Here is a 24778-nt window from a genome sequence, read left to right as displayed (position 1 = left end):
ATGCAGTCACTAATTTGACAGGACACAGATCTCAGGTGGTAATGTGAGTGATGGGGAGTAGCTGTAAATACGATGAAGCTTTTCTTACTCACACACTGCTCACCTCCTGCTGTGTGGCCTGGTTCCTTTACAGGCCACAGATCAGTACCAGTCCGTGGCACAGGGACTAAGAACCCCTGATTTAAAGAATTTCATGTTCTTTAATGAAATTAAGAGGAAAGAAAAGAAAAAAACATATATATATATATATATAGTTTTTATTTACTCACATATAAAGACTACATATATAAGTTTTCATATTTAGTCATGTATTTACCATTTTTTGTGCTCTTCATTTTATCCCATGAATTGGAGTTACTGTTTGTTGTCATTTCTTTTCAGCCTGAAGGACTTTAGTATTTCGTATAAGACAAATCTACTTGCAATGAATTCTTTCAGATTTTTTCATTTTTAATTTTAAAGGACAATTTCAATGGATGTAGAATTCAGAGTGGATTGTTTCTCTTTCTTTTAGCATTTTGAATATATCTTTCGATCTCCATTATTTCTGATTAAAATGAGCCACTACTTATATTATTAGTCTGCTGAATGGGATGAGCTTTTGTTTTTGTTTGTTTGGTTGGTTTTTGCTCCTTTCAATTGCTACTTTTATAATTTATTCTTTCTTTTTGGCTTTCAGAAGTTTGATTATGATGTGTCTACATGGGTGTCTCTTTGTGTTTGTCCTATTCAAGTTTTGTTAAAGTTCTTGGATGTATAGATAAATTTTAAGAAAGTTTTTTAATAATCACATATGTGAAGTTTTTGGCTATTTTTTCTTGAAATATTTGATCCATCCCCTTACTCTTTCATTTCTTTTTCTATTTCTCCTGTTTCATGTATGTTAGCATACTTGATACTGTCCCATATGGCTCTGAAGCTGTTTTCATTGCCTTCAATCCTTTTTCTCCCTTAAGATTAGATAATTTATATTGAACAATGTTCAAATACACTAATTCTTTCTTCAGCCATCTCAAATTTGCTATTGAGAACATCTAGTAAAGTTTTTATTTTTGTTACTGACATTTCAGCTCTAAAATATACATTTGTTTCATTTTATAGCTTTCTATTTCTCCACTAACATTTCCTATTTATTGAGTCATTGTCATATTTTGCTTTAATACTTTGAATAGACTAATAATAGCTTCTTTGAAGTATCTTAAATTCAACAGCTGGGTCCACCCAGATTCAGCTGCAATTACTTTGTTTCCTGATTATGGGTCACACATTCCTGTTTCCTCCATGTCTCATAATTTTTTGTTGAAAACTGGACATTTAAATATATATATATATATATTTATAGAAAGAGTATAGAATATTTATATATATATATGTTGCAACTCTATATTATGTCTTATTTAGGTTCATTTTGTTTCATTTTAGTAATTTATCTGTGCTTGAATGTCTCCTTTGCAACGCAAGGCCATTTATCTCTCTGCTCAGATTTTTATACTAATAGTTATTTTTTAATTTGGCTTGCAAGAAGTTGCCCCTGCATTGGCAAAGCCACTTTATTGGTCCAGCAATGATTTTGGCAAAAGTTATGCTCAAACACCTTAAATCCATTAGGCTTCCACTCTTTACACATAGATTGTCTGTCAATCAGGGAGTGCATTCAAAGTTACAGCCAGTTATCCAGACTTCCTGGGCTTTTACATTTTGCTAGGCTCTTTTGGGTCTCTCTGACTCAGTGTGTAGTTTCCTAGTCAGGGTATAATCTGTGAAGTCCTTATCTTAGCCATTCCATGACTCTGGTTTCCAGGATCTCCATGTTAAAGGTCTTTCTGGTCTAGCACTGTCTTTGTTTTGTGCTGCTCTAACAGAATACCATAGACTGATACTTTAGAAAGGATAGATATTTATCTTCTCACAGTTTTGGAGGTTGAGAATGTCCAAGATCAAGCCATTGACATCTGGGGAGGGCCTTCTTGCTAAATCCTCTGGAGGGGAGAAATGCCATGTCCTCACATGGTGGAAGGCAGAAGGGCAAGAGACAAAAGGGGAATCAACTCGCCCTTTTATAATGGCATTAATGCTACTCATGAGAGCTCTGCCCTATCACCTCCCAAAGGTTCCACCTTCTAATACTGCCACAATGGCAACCAAATTTCAACATGCATTTCAGAGGGGAGAAGCATTCAAATCATAGCAGCCACTCACTCCAAATGGGAATACAAACTCAAACTAACCAAGCTTCAGGTTTTTGGCACCTACCAAGTTTGCCCCTGTTATGGGAAAAGGTGAAAGGTTTCTATCCCTAGACCTAATTTAAGTCTGCCCATTGTGGAAAAAAAGCTGCTGGTTTTTGCAACCAGCTCCATATGGCTAAAACTACGTTTCTTAATGACCAGGTTGGAGAAGGGAAAGGATGGAGCTGAGGCAAAAAGATTGAAGTCTCCTGCTGTTTTTACTAAAGCTCTAGTGATTTTTCAATAAGAAATGCTTTGCAATTTAATGACTACCTTTAGTCAATTTCCATGGCCCTAAAATTGTTGTTGTTTTTTTAAATACATTTCCCTGGTTTTGTACTTGTCTGTTTTTACTGACCTCCTCATGTCCCCATAACCAGAAGTCTCTCATTCCTACACCCCATATTTTGATGTTTGTATTGTATCTTTATTTAAAAACATATATTCATCACTATTCCCTTTGTTATAACAATTATATATTCTTAGTGCTAAAGGTAAATAATCAACATTTATCACTAACCTTTATGTAAATGCATCTCCAGTCTGAAATGTATTCTATTGGAGAATCCTCAGGAAATGCTCATAGCAGCAATATTCTGTGAGTTCTTGCGTAACTCTAACATTTTTCTGTAGTCTTTATTAAAAAAGACTTTATTAAAAAAGAATGTAAAATCTTTGGCTCACATTTTCTTTCCCTGAGTATATTAACTATGTTACTCTATTGTTTTCTGGCAGAGGACTGCTATCAAAAAGCTAATAACAATCAGATTTTCTTTCTCCATGTTTGACTTTGCTCGATACTTTTATACGAACTGCTTAAAGTTGTCCATTCTGGGTCTGTTTTCCTATTTTGCAGTATAATCGTTTAATGTGCAGTTTCTAGTCATTTTAAATTTTATTATATTTTTCTTGAATTATAGTTTTTAATATTTGTTCTGTTCCATTGCTTTCATCTTTTTTCTTTAACTTCTTTTATTGTACATAAATTTTTATCTTCTTTGCATATCATTTCCTTTGAATCTCTTTTATCAGCTTTTTTCTTTTTTTATAATTACATATTGCTTTATTTATTTCAAAATTTCCCTCATTCTATTTTGAAAATGAACTTTAATGAATTAGCTTTTGTGTTTCTGGTTTTATTCTAATTTTGTCTTAATTTCTGGAGTGATTTTTAAAAATTTATTATTTCTAACCCTTTCTTGAATTTCATTACCTATGTTTTGTAAGCTTTTTTCTTCCACTGGACTCATTGGGAACTTTCCAAAATTGTGCACAATTTACATCATTTTATTTCTTTTAGCTCAATTTGAATAATTTGGCTATGATTTTTATTTACTTTGTTGTCATATCTTGATAATATGCTGTCATTGTTGTAGGAATGTTATTTTGTTCTCTATTCTCTTTTTGCTTCTGATGTCTTTGTAGGTTATTCTATCTCATTCCCTTTCTATTACTCGTGCTTAAGTTAAATGCATTCTTATCACAGAGGAGTGGGCCAGGCTAGCTTTTCTAGAGTGTTCAGTATCCCTAAAGCCGCCTCTTCTGTTATTTTCAAGATAAGTAATTTACCATTGTACTTTCTGAGTGTATTTCCTTTGCTTCTATCCCTCACTTTTACTTAAGTTGCCTCTTTGATTTCTCTTATTGGACCTGTCCTGTTTTATTGGATTCTATGTCCAGCAGTTTTTTCTCCCCATGGCATGTGTCCTGAGAAGTCCTTTCTGCTCCAGCACTGATAACCTTTTTCTTATTTTTCTTGAAGACACTGGTGATTTGGTGTCTGCAAACTCTCTTCTCCATTTCAGCTACTATTCTTGGATTAATCTACCTGTCTTTCCAGTGATTACCTGTTACTAGGCAGAGGGAGGTGGTATGGGTTCTCCAGTTCTAAGATCCATCAGAAGCCCAGTTGATCTTCCTCTGTTTCTTTCTGCACAGTTGCTGATAACACAGTGGTTTAGTAGATTTTTCCCCACCAATTAAGAGGGATGTGTCGTTATTTAGTGTTCTTGTAGATATGATCTATGTATTTTTAGTTTTTTTACCCTATTTATCCTCTTTGTTTTTATAGAGGGTTTCAGGTATATTCAAAAAGTAATGCCACTTATATTGCCAGCTTCCCAGATTCTGGACAAAATTTACAAAAATGTAATACTTATGTATTTGACTGATGTTCATTAAAATATAACTAACATATTTGGATTGCATTGACTTTAGAGATATTCAGTATATTTTAAAGAAATATATATAAGTAAAACAATTACAATAATTTAAGAATAAAATTAAATAGTAGTAATGGTCATATGCCAATATGGCAAAAAATTATGATAGTAGAGGTGGTATACAAACAACTCCATTTGGAAGTGCTGTGATAGCTAAGTGATTTTTTTACCCTTATGGGATAGGGCTCTTTTTTTCAATTATGGGCTTGGAGTACTATTTGGAAACAGCAGTGGAGAGCAAAGAAAGCACTGATCCCACCTCCAGAGCTTGAGGAATTAGAGTGCAAGAAAATATATAACCACTATTTGGAAGTGCTGTGGGGAAGATGTACCCTAATGGGAAGATCTGGTTTTAATTAGGAAAAGGAGGAAGAAAGAGTTATCAGTAAAGAAGATAGATGATATTGATAAGAGATAAGAGATTGAGATTAAAATACAACAAAGATCTAAAGGCTAGATATAAAATTTATAAACTGCCATTAAATACGCCATTAAAAAATGTATACTGTTATATAGCATATATTTATATGTGTATTTATACATAAAATTTTTAGCCCTAAATTGGTGCTTTAATCTTCAGTTTCCATTTTCTTGATCAGATGGACTATAAAACTTCATAACCTAGCCTTTGCCTTTTTATTTTGATGGACTAATACTGTATAACAGTTATACTGTTTTATAACATATATATACACACACAACTTTAGTACCAATAAGAATGTTCATACTCAATGATCCATTAATTATACTTCTGAGAATTTATCTTAAGTAGCTGAATGGTCAGAAGAAAGCTATTAGCATAAGGATGATCCTTGCTATATAGCATGTAATGGTTTAAAATAAAGTAAAAAATCCAAACTGAAAGAGCATAATGATTCAATAATTGGAAATGACTAAATGAATGATGATTAGTATATAAGATAAAATGACATGAAGCCCCCACAAATTGAAATCACCAGTAGTTCAAGAATCACACAAAACATTTTAAAGTAATGACATATATAACATTCATTGGTAAACAGGATTGCAGACTATGAGAAAACATGCATGTATGCAAACAAGATTTGAATATAGAAAAAAGAATATAAGATTTTTAGGATATTTGGATGGTAGAGTTGCCTTTATTTATAAACTTCTTTTGATGTTATAGTTTAGTCACAAATTTATATGTATGTATATAAAACTTTCCCAATAGGAGAGACTACAAAATGGATATTTATCTTCTATTACCTTAAAAATTAAAATAATTAACACTGCTTCCTCAAAGTTTCCTTATATATTTTTGTGTCATTCCTTTGTGGGAGGAATGTTTATAAGCTCTGAGAAGACTGTTAGATATGAAGACTGTAAAAAGATCAGATTTTTAGGGCAGGAAAACTATTATGTATGATACTATAACGGTGGATACATGTCATTATACATTTGTCCAAACCCATAGAATGTGCAAAATTAAGAGTAAACCCTAATGTAAACTATGAACTTTGGGTGATAATGAAGTGCCACGGTGGGTTTGTTAATTGTAACAAATGTACCACTGTGGAACAGGATGTCCACAGTGGGGGAGGTTGTGGGTGGGTAGAGGTAGTAGATACACTGGGAATTTTGTACTTTCTGCTCAATTTTGCTGTGAAACTAAAGCTACTCTAAAAACTAAAGTCCAACAAAATAAAAAGACAGTTAAGGCTAGGTTATGAAGTTTTGTATTCTATCTGATCAAGGAAATGGAACCTGAAGATTAAAGCACCAATTTGGGGCCAAAGCAGAAGAACATGCCAAATGATGAGTTTGATTCTGTTGGGGTCATTTCCTTGTAATTTTTCAGTATTTAGCAACATTTCTGTGCTCCTCAGTGACTCAGTTTAGCCACTTATACAATGAGGGCTATCGTGGGAGTTTGCCTCTCTGCTTCATAGGTGTACCCTGAGGACAGATGAATCCCTATACTCAAACTGTTTTTGTCTCTTTCATAAAAAGCACTTTACAAACCAATCAGAGATTCATATATTTTCTACCTTATGTTTTGTTACAGTTACACCAGATGAATGGAAAAGCAACCATACAATAGAAATAGAGATAAATCAGACTCTGGAAATACCATGCTTTCAAAATAGCTCCTCAGAAATTTCATCTGAGTTCACCTATGCATGGTCGGTGGTAAGTGTTGCCCTTTTCAGTGAATAACCGCAATGGTCTTTAAATATTGATGAAGTAAAATGAATAAGCAGTAATAATAGGGAAGGAAGCATACAAATAACAGGCAGGCATTATGCCAGTGGTGGGAGGAGGGATAGGGAAGAAAGGAGAGGTCACTCAGATTCCTTCTCACAGGCAAGCCTCTGAATCTATGAATGCAGTGAATTAATTTATAAATTTGCTTCTAAAGATTGATTTTTATTTCTATCTATATACCAAACCATGATTACAGAAAGAGCAAAGTGTGATAGTGCCCTAGAAAGGAGCCATATTCAGCAGAAGCCCCTACTCACAGATACTTGTTTCACAAACAACATATGCAGAGCTACAGACTCCTTTCTCCAAAAACCCTTATTACTACACCTTGGGAAATATCCAACATTGGCTTAGATTGGGAAGCACAGACTCTAATGCTTGTGAAATATAAGCAGCAAATGTAAATGAGACAAGCAGGCCTTGTATAAGAAACAGTTACTGCCCAGCTCTATTAATGCCGCAGGGGGCTGCAGGCCTATAGTTGCCATGCCTTCTCATTAAAAAACAAAAATCAAACAACAAACAAAAAAAGCCAGAAACATGGATTTTTATGAAAAATTTTCCTATTTTAAAAATGATGTGTAGAGCAAAAATAAATACTGGTCTATTATTTTGATGTGTAGAGTAAAAATAAGTACTGGTCTATTATTTTGCTAAGACACTGTAAAATATAGCCCTAATTATAAATTTAAAAGATTTCACTGAGTATTCACTTTGGCAGTTATGGTGGGCCAACTATTAAGTTGCTTAACATGCTTAACATGTCCTGTGATGACTAAATTCTCCCACTACTTTTCTCACCTTGAAATACTGCAGAATTCGTCTATACAGATCTTCATCTAATCGGATTTATGATTTAATTTGGCCTATCCCTTAACATAACTGCATCACTTATCTACTTTGTCTGCCTTCGTTATTTTATCATTAGTCTACATTATTCTGCCTAATGCATCAGTTTATTTTTAAAATCTAAATTTAATCTTAAAAACTAAAATTTTCTGAGCTTTTTCTCATAACAGGTAAACAAAATCAACATGAGGGTAATAATAAATATGAAAGAATTGTGTCATTATAACTTTAATGTTAGTCAACCAAATGGCAGCCAACTACTAACCAGTGTATATAGTAAACCCCTAAAACTGTTAAAAACAAATGACAACAAAGAGACAAACACAATTATAGAGGTGACCATAAACATGATTTCAAGAATCACATAATAGGGCATTCATTTAGATGATACAGAATATGATTACTGTATGTTAATTTTTATATTTTTGTCAAAATGAAAACAGAGGATTCAAAAATTCTTATAAAACTCACAGATCCTCATGAATGTAACAGCTGGAACAATTTGGAAACTACTGTGATTCAGATGGTTGATTATTCACATTACAAGCCGCCTAGATTTTTGTGGACAGTCTTGGAAACTAGACCCTATATATAAAAACATTTCCTTGGGTTTGTGCCAAACCCAAAATAATTGACTTGTACGAAGAACTTTAAATACAACCTACTGATAATTTTTCAGTAGGTATTTTTCAGACAGTAAATAATAAAAAGAATTATATTTTAAAATAACTTTCCCAAATGGTGGTAAAACCTACAGTGTCTCTTTGTCATCTGTCACAAAACTCGTTTGCCCTTTTATAGGATTTGCTTTCCAAAAAGTAAGGCTTCCTGGATAGTATACCTATCATTAGGATGAGTATAAGTCCATTGTTCTTAACAAACATGATGCAACATAGTTCTGAGACAAAGGTTAAGAAGTGAGATAATTTCAGGAGGACAGAAATGTACTATACTAAACCTTTTAGTAATGAAATGCATACCTTGCTTCAATATTTTCCACCAACAAAGCAGAAAGTTCCTATCCCAGTTATCACAAATTCATTAACAATGGTAACTAGTTTAATAAAGCCTTACTGTAGATATTTTTACTGTAGTGTTCTTATCTTGTCTCATGGGTATGTAATCTGTTTTTCTAAGCAAATGTAAAGCCTTCAGTATGTGTCTTTTATGTGACTCTGAGCTTCTCCTGGACAAAAAGTTGTATCTCTCATTTCTTTTTTTTTTTCAAAGTATAAATTCATATTTTGTAGGAAATGTAGTTTACGAAGCAGTATCAATCGCTACCCCCAATGCAGATGACCCACTTTCCTCCGAAGGGGGACGTTTAGGTCCTATTCCACTGGGCAAGGGTAAAATGATTCAGTAGTCTTCCAGGTTAACAGTAAATTCTTCTCCCAAGGCTGGAGCCGTCAAGGCACAGTCTGTATGAGGCTCACCCTGTCTGACCCTAGGCTGGGGCTGCTTGCTCGGTAGGCAGGAATTGGGGTGGGGGTGGGGGCTCAGGAAAGGGTCTGGACCCTGAGACTTCTGCTAACAGGACGGTGCTGGGAAAACCCTGCCTTGGGCTGGGGAATCCCCTCTTTCCCACCTTTGGGGAACAGGGTGGGGAGGGGGTAAGTGGGACTCTGCTGCCTGGAGGGCTCAGGTCTGAGCAGCCGGGAGCCCTTAGCGCCCATTCCAGCAGACCTATTAGGAATTTACTACCTGAAGACAAATTATAGGTCTAGGGTCTTCTTTGTGATTTTGGGGGAGTCGAGGCATTGGGGGGTGAGAGATATGGTCTAAGGTCACAGTCTGGGAGAGGAGTCCTTGGGATCAAAGGTTGTGCAGAAGGACCTTCCCCACCTCCGGCCTCATGAGATAAGGTTGCCAGGATTCCATTATCACGGTGAATTTCTCTGGGCTCATGGGTTAGGGGTCATAGTGGAGCCACCAAGGTAGAAATCACAAATGGGATGCATGTGTGTTAACTGACAGTGGCCTGACCAGAGGTCAGAGGGCACTAGATCCTTGGCAAGAAAGCTAAGGGATCAACAGGTGGGATGTGAGACACCAGGCGCATGGCAGCTCACACGTACATGGCCCGGGGCATGACAAAGCCTTTGCCCCAGTAGGAATCAGAGGGGCTGCTGTAGGACAGAGCATCATAGGTGGGGTTGATCTTGTCCAGATACTCTTCCTCCTCCTCCCCCTCCTCATCCTCTAGATCCAGGGAAACGTCTTCCACAGCGGGTGGCCCTGGAGGCACCGGGATGGGGGACCCTAGGCTTGTGGCTCCAGGGTGCAAGGTCCTGACCACTCTTCCAAGGTGGGAAGCTCATGGTATCGAGGCATTTCCTGCTCAGTGCATGAGGTGCCAGTGTCAAAGTAGGGGGTCTTGAGTGGGCTGTGCTCCGAGGCCCCCAGAGTGAAGAGCTGGGAGGGCATCTCCTGTTCCTCCAGCTTCGCTTTTGGGGTTGGTGGCTTGTAGGCGGGAGGTCCCTCCAGGCTGTGGGGTGGGAGGTAGGTCAAGTGGAGACTAAGACCCGGGCATCCCTCTGACTCCAGGGTTACGGCACATGCTGTTCCCTCTACCTGAGTCCCCTTTTCCCCTGCCCCCTTTTCTTGCCTGGAGTAAGAGTTTTTTTGTTTTGTTTTGTTTTTTTATTGCTCATTTCAAAAATCTCTAGCATCTAGTATAGAGTCTAGAGCATAGGTACTCATAAATACTTAATAAATACTTGAATTAATTTGTTTCTATTTGTCCCCTTTCCCCACAGTCTTATTCATTGTTCTCATATTAAATTAATGATCACTAAATTCTTGCTGTTTGATTGTTTAATGAGTGGCAGCTCATTAAGTATCAAAGACTTGACAACTGATGAGTCACCGTTTATCAAGTGGCTTCCTTTAAAGAAACTAAGAAGGCCATATAGACATCACCTTTGGATTCTGCCAGGACATTTAGAGTAAATGAATGCCAGAGAGTGCATGTAAGGTCACACAGTGAGAGGGTGAATCTTAAACATCCACTAGAACCTCAAGCCATGCTGCCACTTTAAAGAAAGCACCATGATACCAACAACTTGAAGAATCTTTCTAAAGAAACCTTTCTTCAAAGGGAACATGGTGTTGGCAAATGTGCTGATTAAAATCCTATGGTACATTTCCTTTCAAAATGTCAAAATCTATTTGCTCCTCTCATTTACATCTATGCCCCACACTGTTGATGGTTGTAGGATTCAGCCAGTCTATTAAACCATCTAATGTCCTTATAAAGTAGATTACATAGGGTGGTTATAGTCTCCCTTAAATGAGAACAAACTTCCTAAATAAATGGAGGGAACAAACTGCCTGACAGTGCACAAATCACACCCTGGGCTCATGGTTAGAACATCCTACAGCGAGGAGGTAAAGGAACAGAAAGGAAAAATCCCCGCATTCATGCAAGTACAGAAACCCATGATTAGTGTCTTTGGGCTGATCTATGCTCATTATAATAGTAAAAAACACACCCATGAGTAGAGATTTAAGATGTTAATGAGACATGCCATGTATCTACCAGCATGTACAACAATAGCACATGCACATCTGAGGACCACCCAGAACATGCTTAATAGCAACACACCTTCCCACCCCTTCATGAATAATCATATGAGACTCTCCTAAAGAGAGTTTCCCTAGTGTCAGTCAGCATCATCTCACCTTTGAGTAGCCCGCTGTGATCAGCTGTGAGTGTACTTTTGCTTTGCAGTAAGCTCTCTTACCTCCTTTCACTTTGAACTTGCTCTCAAATTCTTTTGTGCGGTAAGGTCAAAGAACAAACTGGTGCCACTGGCAACACTTATATTAGGGAACAAACTACAACTCTTAGTATCATAATTGTTACATGTCTGCAAAGGACACAAATATTCCAGCCAATCCATATTTTTGGTCTTTAATCTCTTCTTAAACTAACAATAATAATCAGAATGATAAGCCTATTTTTCTTACAAACATTATATAATCTCTTTGGAAAGAGATTACAACATAGAAATGGTGAAGGTGAGCTCAGGAGAGCAGAAACTTCCTATACTGAACTCTGGGAAGCTTCAAAGGCCTTCTGCCCCAAGTGACTCATGAAACCCTGGAAACAATTTACAAACTAAAATTATCTAAGTCAGTGAAAAACAGAAGTGATGTCTTCCTACATGTGGAATTTTATAAAAGCTAATTAACTCAATTATGACCCTCATAGGAAAGGTTATTATTGGGATTCTGTCTCAAAAAATAAACTCTTATGCTACATGTGCCTGATCTCATGCTAAGGCTGTGTTACGTGTGTTAATGGGACAGACTGCATTTTGGGAAGTTACGTTGCAGGACTGGGAATACACTGAGGTAGACGGGCATCAGGTGTATCTAACATTCATCCAGCATGAGGGGTAACTAAGTAAACACAAAGGGTTAACTCTTTAATGGAAACTAATAATCTATGTGAATGGAGGAGTAATATATAAGAAATCCTAGAATATGTGTATTTAGATGGGATGCAGCTGGAAGCTGAAAGATAAGTGATATTTTTCCCATTTTATGCATTGGGACATAAGCATATAGTCATCAGGGAAATTCTGCAAGCTTATTCTGGAAGCTTCTAAATATACTCTAATATTCTGTTTTAATAGCAAATTGTCGTCCTTATTTCCCACAGCATAAATTTCACTTCAGTCCAATAAACACATGTGAATCTGTTTTGAGCACTAAGTCCTGCAGGGGTACAAAACTATATTGGACATATTTCCTACCATGATGTACACCTTTAATAAAAATGTTAAAAATGGCAGCATGGGGAAAATAGTTCAATTCTGACTAGATGGACCTGGGAAAGCTTTTTAGAAAAGGTTATATTTGAGCTGGATAATTAAATAGTTGGCTAGCAAAAGACAGACATATACTACACCAAGACTCTGGGACCTTTAAATACAAATTGGTAGTGCAGACGGGAAAATGCGTAAGAGGGAATATTTGTTCCCAAAGTCAGTGAAAATATAGAAATTCATGATTTTTCTCGTTAAAATCATGAAGAGAAGGACAAGAATATTTCCAATTCAAACAATTCAATATTAGTGACAAAAGCACATAACTATAGATGCTCATCTATCTTAAAATTTTTATCTATAAATATATCTTCAACATGCTCTTATTTAATATTTGTGCTATTTATGTTAAAAGGTAAATGGTACTATAGACAATGTTTGTTATGCTTATGGATGCCTCACTATTCAGAAAACAAAACTGTAACCTCTTACTTGATGGCAGCTGATTCTAATTGTTTTTAATAAAAAAATGAAGTGCTAGCCAAACTACAAAGTGTTGATAACCAACAACAATGGTTAGAAATATATTGTTCTGGTGCTCTAGAAAATGGACGTGGAGAGCTTTGCAAGCAGCTTGCTTTGACAGCACTGACTGGATGGAGAATAAATTGAGGAAATGTGAAGATAGGAAACAGTTTGGAGAAAAAAGGAGTAGCAATCAATACCGTTAACAGCAGTTATCGAATGAGCTCTGTACACTCAGCACCCGCCATGTGCTATGGTCAGTGCAGCCAGCTCTGACATGGAGCTGGTTTCAAGGAGCTCAAGATAGCTCAAAGATGAAATATCATCACTAAACCAAGGAGATTGAACATCCCAAGTCTGAAAACCTGAAATTCAAAACGCTCCAAAATCTGAAACTTTTTTAGCGCACACATGATGCTCAAAAGAAATGTTCAATGGATCATTTCAGATTTCAGATTTTCAGATTTAAGATGTTCAACTGGCATAATGTAAATCGTCCAAAATCCAAAACAATCTGAAGCCTGAAACATTTCTGATACCAAGCATTTCAGATAAAGGATACTCAACCTGTAGTACAAAGATTCCTCTTCCAAATTGAAAATTTTGATTCTAGTTCAAAAACAAAGCCTCAATGACTTATTTTAGGATTTGTCAAGTATTTAAGGGACATATAACAGCAGTTTTATGATTCAATATGATCCCTTTCAGCCATTATCATGCTAATTATTTTATCAAGCTCCTACACGTAATTTAATTATGCATTTGTTTCTTTTCTGTGGCTCCTGATTTTCATATTTGTTTGTGCATGTGTGTTTGTTCTTCTCCTTAAGTAGATTTTTTTAGTGCAAAAATCTTTTTAAAAATTATATTTAAAAATCTAATTTTTTTTAGATTTTTTTTTTGAAGCAGTGTCTCACTTTGTTGCCCAGGCTGGAGTGCAGTGACATAATCTTGGCTCACTGCAGCCTTGACCTCCCCAGGCTCAGGTGATCCTCCCCCTTCAGCCTCCCGAGGAACTGGGACCACAGGCATGTGCCACCATACCCAGCTAATTTTTTTTTTTTTTTTGGTATTTTTAGTAAAGACAGGGTTTCACCATGTTTCCCAGGCTGGTCTTGAACTCCTGGGCTCAAGAAAGCCACCAGCCTTGGCCTCTCAAAGTGCTGGAATTACAGGCATGAGCCACCAAACCCAGCCCTTAAGTAGATTATAAGTAAGAAAGGCAAAGACTGTTTCTTCTACTACTTTCGTGAGACTGTATATAGCAAAGTCATTAACAGCGTGACTTTTGGAGGGAAATTGCTGTTTTCAAGACCTGGATCTCCACTACTTACTAGCTATGCAACCTAAGAGCTGGGCCTTGGGAGTAAAATTTAAGAGAGCACAAAAAAATTAGTAATCAAGATAAATATTTTAATACAATATTTTTAAAAATCAGAAGTTAGGGAAAATCCATGATGAACAAAATATCAAATTTGTAAATAAAGGCAGACTGTTGCTTGTGTTTTTGAGACCTTGCTACATTTATATTGTTTAAGGAACAGTATTTTCCAATCAACTTGTTGTTCCTGGGCTTCATGGCCATTGTGTCCCACAAGGGCCAACCGTTATGGGTTGACATTGGCAAGAGAGCAGAATGAGCTATTCATGGCTTTATAAATGTCTTAATCTATTTTGTGCTGCTACATGTAACAGAATATCTGAAACTGAGAAATTTATAAACAGAAATTTATTCTCTCAAGTTCTGGAGGCTGGGAAATACAAAATCAAGGTGCCAGCAGGTTAGAGCCTGGTCTCTGTGCTTCCAAGATGGCACCTTGAATGCTGTGTTCTCCAGAGAGGACAAAAAAACTTGGCAGAAGAGCAGAAGAGAGAGAACTCACTACTACAAGCACTTTGTATAGCGGCATTAATCTATTTATGAGGGCAGAGCCCTTTGGATCTCCCATTAGGCTTCACCTCCCAACACTGTGCCATTGGGGATTAAGTTTCAATATGAGTTTTGGAAGGAACAAAAACATTCAAACCATAGCAATGAATCTCCATAATTCTTCAGTTTAGCCAGGCACATAGTGAACACTCATGAGATAGCGTGTTGATCATAGGCTGGACTAGATAATAATAAGCTTGTATTATTGAACATCGATTAAGTGTCAGGACTAGAGTAAGTATATCATATATGTTAGCTCATTAAATCTATATTTCCCATTAAAATGTGGGAGTCTACCAAGGTGTGAATCCATAAAGTTTTAGAAATACTTATTAATATTTTTTAAAGTGGACAGTTTTTTTCTTTGAATAACAGGAAAAGAAAAAGCTGGTAGAAATAAGGCCGTCACATTCAGGTTCTTTCCTCTATCAGTCTGTTTCCTGAAGACTGGGTTAGCTAAGAGCATTATTATCAAGTAGGAGTTGAGGTGTGCTCTAAACACCTATCACCAAAAGTGGGTCAATATGTCATACAAAGGCCCCTTTCAATCAGCAAATTGCCCTCACCCCTGTAATCTACAACTCACAGGAAAGGTTCTAGCTTTCTAAAATTTCTATTAAATTTCTCACTGTAGATACTTCGGAAAGGTTTTTTATTTATTATTATTTTATAGTTTGGTTCTTATTAGTACGAATTGTATCTGAGACTTTTTTGTCCCCGGTCCTGGGCCTCCTTGCTTTTTGTTGCTGTGACTTAAATACCTCTTACTTTGTGTGATCTTTGTTCAAATTTTTAACCGCAATTTATTCTACATAATTGTAAGGAGTAAATAAGACTTGAAAGGACTTTGCAGAATTCTTAGAATATAGTAGGTGCTAAATAAGTTTAAACTATGACTAATAAGAATATGAAATTTTAATAGTGGTCACAACATAATATTAGTATTATTTCTCCGTCTCCCAGCCCTAGGCATTTCGTTGTTTGCCCATGCTAATTTTTTCACCTCTCCTCCCATTTGCTCTGTGAAGGCAGCCACTCATATGTAAGTTCTTGCTACTGCCCCCTTTATAACTGAAGACTCTAGAATGTCTCAGGATCTCCTTATCTTGTAGGTTACAGGGCATTATTTGCAACTGAATCCCATCTCTCCCAATGAAGGAACAAACCCTTCTTTCTGCAAAAGTCAACTGCCCAGGGGAAAAAAGCAACCTTTGGATAAGTTGGAAGGTTTTGTATTTTTTCTCTATCAACTAAACCACCTAGTCACAATCTGCTATATAATAAAGAAAAAAGCGTTTTTTCTCACCAGTCTCCAACTTCAGCATGTAACTGCTCTTTTTCCCACAACAAAGTGACAGTTGATGGAACTGTTCCAAATGGCAGTCATATACTAAATGACCAAGGAGCATTTTCAACCCTAAATTCCTGACACACAAAAAAGCAAAAGGCTGCCAAACATACCTGTGCCAAAAGATCTGCAGGGGGTACCTGCCTTCTTAATTATTGACCTCCAGACTTACCAGTGCTGAGTGACATGCTCTCCACTTTCTTCTCCTGTCCACACCCAATACTTAGAGCTCCTCTGGGGGATCCTGTCTCTGTAATACAGTCTTTCTCCCTTTTTCTTTTGCTCTTCTTCTTTAGGAAAACAGCAGCACAGATTTTTGGGTCCTTCTTTCTAAGGGTATAAAGGTATGTAAATTGCTTCAGGAAAAAGAATTCAGCAGAGTGTGATTATTTGCAGGCAATAACACAATACCATCTGTACGTAAGACTGACACAAATCCTAGCCAGATTCAGCTAAAGAACTGTGTCTTACATAAGAGTTTCTACTAAGTATATTCTGGAATTATCAATTTAAACTATTTAAGAAGTCTGCCTTAGTCTGTCCTCTGTTTCTGCCCATACTTGAATGGGATTTCCATTTCTTGTAGCCTGATCTGTCTCATTTTTAAAACTAGAGATTCCATTTCATAGATCTTATCATTATTTTGTAACATTTCCCCCCATTGAATGCATTCCTGTTTACCCTTCTCCGTTTTACTTCCCTGCATTTCCCCTGATGACTGTGCACAAGGATTCATCTGTTGTTTAGAGTTAGGCCAGTAGATGTCAGCCCTGGATCCCCTGAGTACCTTAAAAACAATTGTCCTAGCCATGGCCTTATCCCAGACAGACTGAATTTGAATCTCTAGAAGACAAGCTTGTGCATCAGAGTATTTTAAAAGAGCTCAACTGAGAATGTTGAGTCATACTAACAGGGTATGAAGACCTAACCCATCCTCTCCCCTTGTGCCCGTCAAGAATCTCCTCCTCACTGGGCCCCTAGTGAGCACTTTTATTGACATCAACCAGTACTGTGACCCCCAGGGAGTTTGTCCAAAAAATTTCCAGGCACAGAGAGAATAATAGGGCTTTTCATCACAGACTGAAGAAAGGATATGGGATGGAAGAACCAAGTACCTCAAATATACTCTGATCTCCAAAATTCATATTAACATTTTCAACCTACTCTTTATGCATCCTCTTTGAAGCTAACACAAACACAGAAGAAAGGGAATAGGGTTAGGACCAGAACAAGGCTGTGAAAGGAGGCAAGGAGCTGCCCACGGCACAAAATTTAAGGAGGTACTCACTTTTGGGTGTCAATATTTCTCACTTGCAAGACTTTGAGAATGCCACTTTACCTGATCCTAGTCCAGGCTCAGGGAAGAGCTGAAAGGAGTCATTTTCTAAAGGAATTTAGGGATAGCTGTAATCATCCAGTTTAAATGAAGATTTTTTGAAATCTTCACACTGATAGTCTTCTCATCTTAGCAGTAAGATGTCAGAACTTCTTAAATGAAAATTAAAATCTGCCATTAGTCTGGCCCATTCCAGCCCCCACATCCTGCTCCAGATATACAGTTCATAGAAAATTATGAAGGAAAAGATCTAGTCAGAAGAACAGGAAGTTTCCATTTGTTAGCAGAGGGTAACAGTAGTTTTTAACTGAAAGTCAAGTGTATCATACTTTCTCTAGTAATATGCTAAATGTCTCTTAATTTCAATCCTTCATTCTTCCTCTCTACTTTACAAAAAATAAATGAATCAATGCTTGTCAAATGCCCAGTTCAGAGCTGGCACAGTTGAGGACTCAATAACTAGTAATGATTTTTCTCACCAGGACGATAATGGAACTCAGGAAACACTTATCTCCCAAAATCACCTCATCAGCAATTCCACATTACTTAAAGATAGAGTCAAGCTTGGTACAGACTACAGACTCCACCTCTCTCCAGTCCAAATCTTCGATGATGGGCGGAAGTTCTCTTGCCACGTTAGAGTCGGTCCTGACAAAATCTTGAGGAGCTCCACCACAGTCAAGGTTTTTGGTAAGGGCTTTTGTTCTACGGACTCCCTGACATCCTCCTATCTCCTGCCCTGCTCTTCCCTGAAGAGGAAGCACTCTATTATGCTGCAGAGCAGCCACATGTCAGTAACAATGCTGGAGTCTGTTTCCCTGGATACTTGTTATTCTTGTTGGGCATGGGGATGAGGGTAGGATGATAAAGAATGATGATTCCATTAACAGAATAAAATCATACAGAAAGCAATAATTTTCTGTATTGGTCAGTTTTCTGTTGCTTACAATGAAATACCTGAAACTGAGTAATTTATAAAGAAAAGGAATTTATTACTTACAGTTATGGAGGCTAAGTCCAAGCTCAAGGGGACACATCTGGTGAGAGCCTTCTTGCTGATGGGGACTCTCTGAAGAATCCCAAGGTGGCACACGGTATCACATGGCGAGGGGACAGAGTTTGCTAATGTGCTAACTCAGGTCTCTCCTCCTCTTTTTATAAGGCCACCAGTTTCCCTCCCATTATAACTCATGACTCCAGTAACCCATTAATCCATGAATGGATTAATCTTATTCATAAGGACAGAGACTTCATGATTCAATCACCTCTGAAAGGCCCCAGCTCTCAATACTGCCACACTGGAGATTAAGTTTCAATATGAATTTTGGAGTGGGCATTCAAACCATAACAGACAGATCAATTTCCTGGTGACCACTATCTTATTTACAATGTTAATGTTTCTCAGAATACTGGAAATCTCTTTAATTGTGACTGTCAAAGTCTAATTGCTTAGTTGTTTAATTGTCTTAGTTGCTTGCTTGAGCCAGGTGGAGTAAGGTCAGTGAGAAAAGGAAGGTGATAAATATAGCCCCAGGGAAACTGCAGAAGTTCCTCCTCCCCTGCTATCCTGCCAAGGCCCAGCTGGGGTGAGACCATCCAGGTCCAGCCATTCCAGCAAAGGAGCCTTTAGGAAAGGCCTTCTGAACCTGCACTCTCAGGAGTGTGGAGCTGAGCTGTGAAATCCACTGTGGCCTCATTCAAAATGCAGAGTATCTGCAGGGTGCCAATTTAAGGAGGAAAGGTTAAAATTCTATTTTCCCCAGTGGTACAAGGAAATACCACTAAATAATAAACACCGTTAATAAGAGAAGCCCCTGCCTTTGGATGTTTTTTCATTTTTTGTGACAAAGATCTGTGTTTTTTAGAAAATCAATTTTAAAGAAGGCAAAGAGAAAAGCAGTGAGGTGGATAGACAATTATTTTTGAAAATGAGATAAACAAAGAGAAAATAACTTCACAAACCTATGGACACAGGCTGCTAGATTATTCCTCAATTCTCTAAAGGGCAGAGCAAGCAAAAAAAAAAATTATTTGGAATTGTATTGCCTTATTATTGGCAGTCATACAATTCAGTATTTTGAAGAAACTACAAAATTGCATCCCCCTTCCCTCCTCTGTCCTCCCCTTCCCTCTGCATCCTCCCTCTTCTCTTTCTCTTCATCTCTCCTCAGGGATGGGCTAGGCAATAACCATCCCTGATGATCAGATTCCTTACGGAGCCTAAACAGTGTCCTGTGAAGAGTTGGAAACAAGCTGTTCATCTCTTTTGTTATCACCATTTGTTTATTTACCAGGGTGTGACTGTCTTAGTGCAAACATGAAACTGCCTCATCTGGTCTATTGGCAAACCAATGAAGGCAGCCATCCTCAATGTGGAAAGAAATATCAATTTTAATCTAGGCAAGCTGTGTCCCCTATTGATCAAGATTTTTTGCACCATAACTTGATCTAATTGCCTTGTCAACATTTAGCTGTGTCGTGTATCTCTTTGCTGCATTAAAATACCTCTATCTTGATCTTAAATGTTTTTCACCCTTTTATATTTCACTTTTATCACCCTATTGGATGCTACAGCTCTTTGTCTCTACATTTCTCTTGTTTCTTCTTTGAAATCCTTTCGGTGGATGCTTAAAAATATGAAACTCTGCCTGCTTGTTCAGAAAATTAGATTTTTCCTGCTTCCTGGCTTTTGCATTTAGTAAATTGGCTGGGCGGGTTGTGTTTGGGTAGAGTCACATCCAGTCCTTAACCTATTTTGAGGTATTACCCAAGTATGTATTATGGCCCTGACCATGTATCTTATAAGAACCTACTTTACATCCCTTGGTGATTACTCATATAGAATAAGTCTGCCCAAAACACCCATGAAAACCTTGAAATCAATACCCAAATATATATCAGGCCTATTCCACATGCGCTAAACCCAGCATATTTCTTCTTCCCAAACAATGCTCATTACTTAACTCTTCATTCTCTAACAGACCAGGGACAAGAGGGGCTACTCCAGCAATTTTGCCACTTCCTGCATCTCCTTCACTGGTCTCCTTCGGTTTTCCTTTCCTTGGCAGGGAGTCACCTGCCCATCACAGGGTTCTGTTCACTCCTAAATTCCAAATCTGATTGTCCTCAGCCTCAGAGAAAATCTGTCTCACCCTGTCACCTCTGCAATTTTTAGTAGTTTTTCTTTCCTTCAGGGCTTTTATTCTGCTGGTATTTGTTAACAGGAGGTAAGAGATACCTCTCCACCCACTAGTGTTTCAGGTTGTATCTTGGTTTTGGGTTCCCCTGAAATAAAACATCGAGATAAGGATTGGGGTTAATTTATTTGAAACGCCATCCTGGGAAACATCAGAAAAGGAGTGAGAAAGTGAGTCAGGGAAGGGAAGGAAGATAATAAAATGTACAAGATTATATCAGTTAGCACCATAGGTTTAGAGCTTATCTCACTGGGAGACAGCATAGAACACACATCAGAGTTATCCCACATGAAGGGCAAGAAAGCTGGGGTATTCATCTACCATGTCTCCATCTGTTATCACTATTAACTCTATGGGACTCCCAGTTTTTACTACCTGTGGACTAAGTGTACTCCCATAATCTCAATAAATCATTATGCAAAGAGTCATCTAGTCATCAAAGAGTTATCCCAGTAAGAGGTCTTCAGTATGCCAAGGTAAATGGCAAGTGGCTGTAGCAGGCATTGATAGCATCTGTGACTGGAGGCTTAGCATTCTTTCCACTGAGTCATAGAAGGCTATGTTTGCTATGCTCAAGAATTTACTTGAAGCCACTTCTGTTCAACATAATGTACTTAATGTCTAGTTTGTGCTGGGCACTGTTAAGTGCTGGAGATGAAGAAATTGATAAAATACTGGCTCTGAGGCACTTAAAATCTAGTAAAACAACAAAATCACTGAAATATTCCCTGATATTTCCCAATGCCAAGCAACCAAAAAAGAATCAAATGTTTCTCTGCTCCACTTCAGGGACCTTTATAATGAGACTTTATTTCTAAGCTGCATTAGTCCATTTTCATGCTGCTGATAAAGACATACCCAAAACTGGGAAGAAAAAGAGATTCAGTTGGACTTACAGTTCCGAGTGGCTGGGGAGGCCTCAGAATCATGGTGGAAGGTGAAAGGCACTTCTGATGTGGCAGCAGCAACAGAAAAATGAGGAAAATCAAAAGCAGAAATGCCTTATAAACCCATTAGATCTCATGAGACTTATTCACTATCACGAGAATAGCATGGTAAAGACCAGCCCTCATGATTCAATTGCCTCCCACCAGGTCCCTTCTGGGAGACACAATTCAAGTTGAGATTTGGGTGGGGACACAGCCAAACCATATAATTTCACCCATGGCCTGTCCCAAATCTCATGTCCTCACATTTCAAAATCAATCATGCCTTCCCAACAGTCCCCCAAATTCTCAACCCATTTCAGCATTAACCCAAAAGTCCAAGTCCAAAGTCCCATCTGAGACAAGGCAAGTCCTTTCTGCCTATGAGCCTGTAAAATCAAAAGCAAGTTAGTTACTTTCCAGATATAATGGGGGGTACAAGCATTTGGTAAATACACCCATTCTAAATGGGAGAAATTGGCCAAAACAAAGGGGCTACAGGCCCCATGCAAGTCAAAAATCCAGCAGGGCAGTTAAATCTTAAAGTTCCAAAATGATCTCCTTTGACTCTATGTCTTGCATCTGGGTCACACAGATGCAAGACGTAGGTTCCCATGGTCTTAGGCAGTTCCGCCCCTGTGGCTTTAGAGGGTACAGCCTCCCTCCTGGCTGCTTTCACAGGCTAGTGTTGAGTGTCTGCAGCTTTTTCAGGAGCACAGTGCAATCTGTTGGTGGATCTACCATTCTGAGGTCTGGAGGATGGTGACCCTCTTCTCACAGCTCCACTAGTTGGTGCCCCATTAGGGACTCTGTGTGGGGGCTCCAACCCCACATTTCCCTTCTGCACTGCCCTAGCAGAGGTTCTTCATGAGGGCCCTGCCCTTGCAGCAAACTTTTGCTGGGTATTCAGACATTTCCATAAATCTTCTGAAATCTAGGCAGAGGTTCCCAAACTTCAATTCTTGACTTCTCTGCACCCACAGGCTCAACACCATGTGGAAGCTGCCAAGGCTTGGGGCTTCCACACTTTTTGAAGCAATGGCCCAAGCTGCATGTTGGCCCCTTTCGGCCATAGCTGGAATGGCTGTTACACAGGGCACCAAGTCCCAAGGCTGCACACAGCGAGGGGACCCTGGGCCCAGCCCAGGAAACCACTTTTTCCTCCTGGGCCTCTGGGCCTGTGATGGGAGGGGCTGCTGTGAAGGTCTCTGACATGGCCTGGAGACATTTTCCCCATGGTCTTGGAGGTTAACATTAGGCTCCTTCCTACTTATGCAAATTTCTGCAGCCAGCTTGAATTTCTCCCTAGAAAATGGGTTTCTCTTTTCTATCGCATAGTCAGGCTGCAAATTTTCCAAACTTTTATGCTCTGCTTCCCTTATAAAACTGAATGCCTGTTTGGTTTTTTGAACTTGTGATAGTTTACTGAGAATCTGCATGTTCTCACTCATAGGTGGGAATTGAACAGTGAGAACACATGGACACAGGAAGGCGAACATCACACTCCGAGGACTGTTGTGGGGTGGGGGGAGGGGGGAGGGATAGCATTAGGAGATACATCTAATGCTAAATGACGAGTTAATGGGTGCAGCACACCAACATGGCACATGGATACATCTGTAACAAACCTGCACATCGTGCACATGTACCCTAAAACTTAAAGTACAATTAAAAAAAAAAAAACTGAATGCCTTTAACAGCACCCAAGACACATCTTGAATGCTTTGCTGCTTAGAAATTTCTCCTGCCAGACACCCTAAATCATCTCTCATAAGTTCAAAGTTCCACAAATCTCTAGGGCAGGGGCAAAATGCTGCCAGTCTCTTTGCTAAAACATAACAAGAGTCACCTTTGCTCCAGTTCCCAACAAGTTCCTCATCTCTATCTGAGACCACTTTGGCCTCAATCTTATTGTTCATATCACCATCAGCATTTTTGTCAAAGTGATTCAACAAATCTCTAGGAGGTTCCAAACTTTACAACGTTTTCTTTTCTTCTTCTGAGCCCTCCAAAATGTTTCATCCTCTGCCTGTTACCCAGTTCCAAAGTTGCATCCACATTTTTGGGTAACTTTTCAGCAACACTCCACTGTACTGGTGCTAATTTACTGTATTAGTCTGTTTTCACACTGCTGATAAAGACATACCCAAGACTGAGAAGAAAAAGAAGTTTAATTGGACTTACAGTTCCACATGGCTGGGGAGGCCTCAGAATCATGGTGGGTGGTGAAAGGCACTTCTTACACAGCAATGGGAAGAGAAAAATGAGGAGAAGCAAAGGCGGAAACCCCTGATAGACCCATCAGATCTCATGAAACTTATTCACTATCACGAGAATAGCATGGGAAAGACCAGCCCCCATGATTCAATTACCTCTCGCCGGGTCTTTTCCACAACACATGGGAATTCTGGGAGATACAATTCAAGTTGAGATTTGAGTGAGGACACAGCCAAACCATATCATAAGCCTTTGGACTTGTAGAACATTGCTCTTTTCTCTCCCTCCCCACCACCCATCCTCTGCTTACACTACCAGTCTTCCACAGTCCCAGTTTTACTTGACTCATCACTGATAACCACATCACATCTTCCAAAAGCCTCCTCCTATCCTCCAAGTTTAGGTTAGAAAATTTATTTAAAAGCTGTCTTCAAATCCTACATGTCCTTAATCATTGTACTTATCTCAGTGTATTATAACTTCCAGTTTGTTTATCTGTATTCCCATGAAACTGTAGATTTCTTAAGAACAGTGAATATTATTTGTCCACATTTGTTTCCTAAGCATCTAGCATACTTCCAGGTACATGGTGGGCCTGGCAGTATTATATTAATAAATATTAATAAATACTAATATTTGATGAATGAAGATTCTCATAGACACACATACACACACTAGTGGCCAGGTAGGATGACATTTGGTGCCACTAACTATGTTTTATTTGCCTTTAAGCTAAACCGGAAATCCCCGTGATTATGGAAAATAACTCCACGGAAGTCTTGGTAGAGGTGAGTCACATAAAAGCCTTTGAAAATCTACAGTATTACATGTAAGGTGTGTCAGGTTGCATAGTTGCCAGGAATGTTCTCTCAAAGAAGTTTACTCCTTGGCCCTTGATCAATTAACTGCTCATAGGGATGAAGGGAAGCTGGGTTGTTTCTAGAAAGTGAATGGGAATTGTTACTTTTAGACTTAGGGCTCTCAGAATGTTTGATC

At 38.3% G+C, this 24778-nt stretch overlaps 1 protein-coding gene across 3 annotated transcripts in view; it reads left to right on the top strand.

Annotated features, from left to right (window-relative positions):
* The window catches only part of CD96 (CD96 molecule), a 114958-nt gene that overhangs the window by 12797 nt on the left and 77383 nt on the right, over positions 1–24778 (top strand). For 2 of the 3 annotated variants that reach the window (XR_004027566.1, XM_003261790.4), the window contains exons 3-5: positions 6480–6604; positions 17925–18132; positions 24515–24570. Coding sequence is in view for 2 of the 3 variants with exons in the window: in XM_003261790.4 (XP_003261838.2) it covers positions 6480–6604; positions 17925–18132; positions 24515–24570 (389 nt within the window). In the remaining variant the exon portion in view is untranslated. Of the gene's footprint in view, positions 1–6479; positions 6605–16402; positions 16451–17924; positions 18133–24514; positions 24571–24778 lie in introns of all 3 variants that reach the window. The other variant, XM_003261791.4, reaches the window with a different exon arrangement.

This window comes from Nomascus leucogenys, chromosome 21 (genome assembly GCF_006542625.1).
Source record: "Nomascus leucogenys isolate Asia chromosome 21, Asia_NLE_v1, whole genome shotgun sequence".
NCBI lineage: Eukaryota > Metazoa > Chordata > Mammalia > Primates > Hylobatidae > Nomascus > Nomascus leucogenys.
This window is presented reverse-complemented; position numbering and strand designations above follow the sequence as displayed.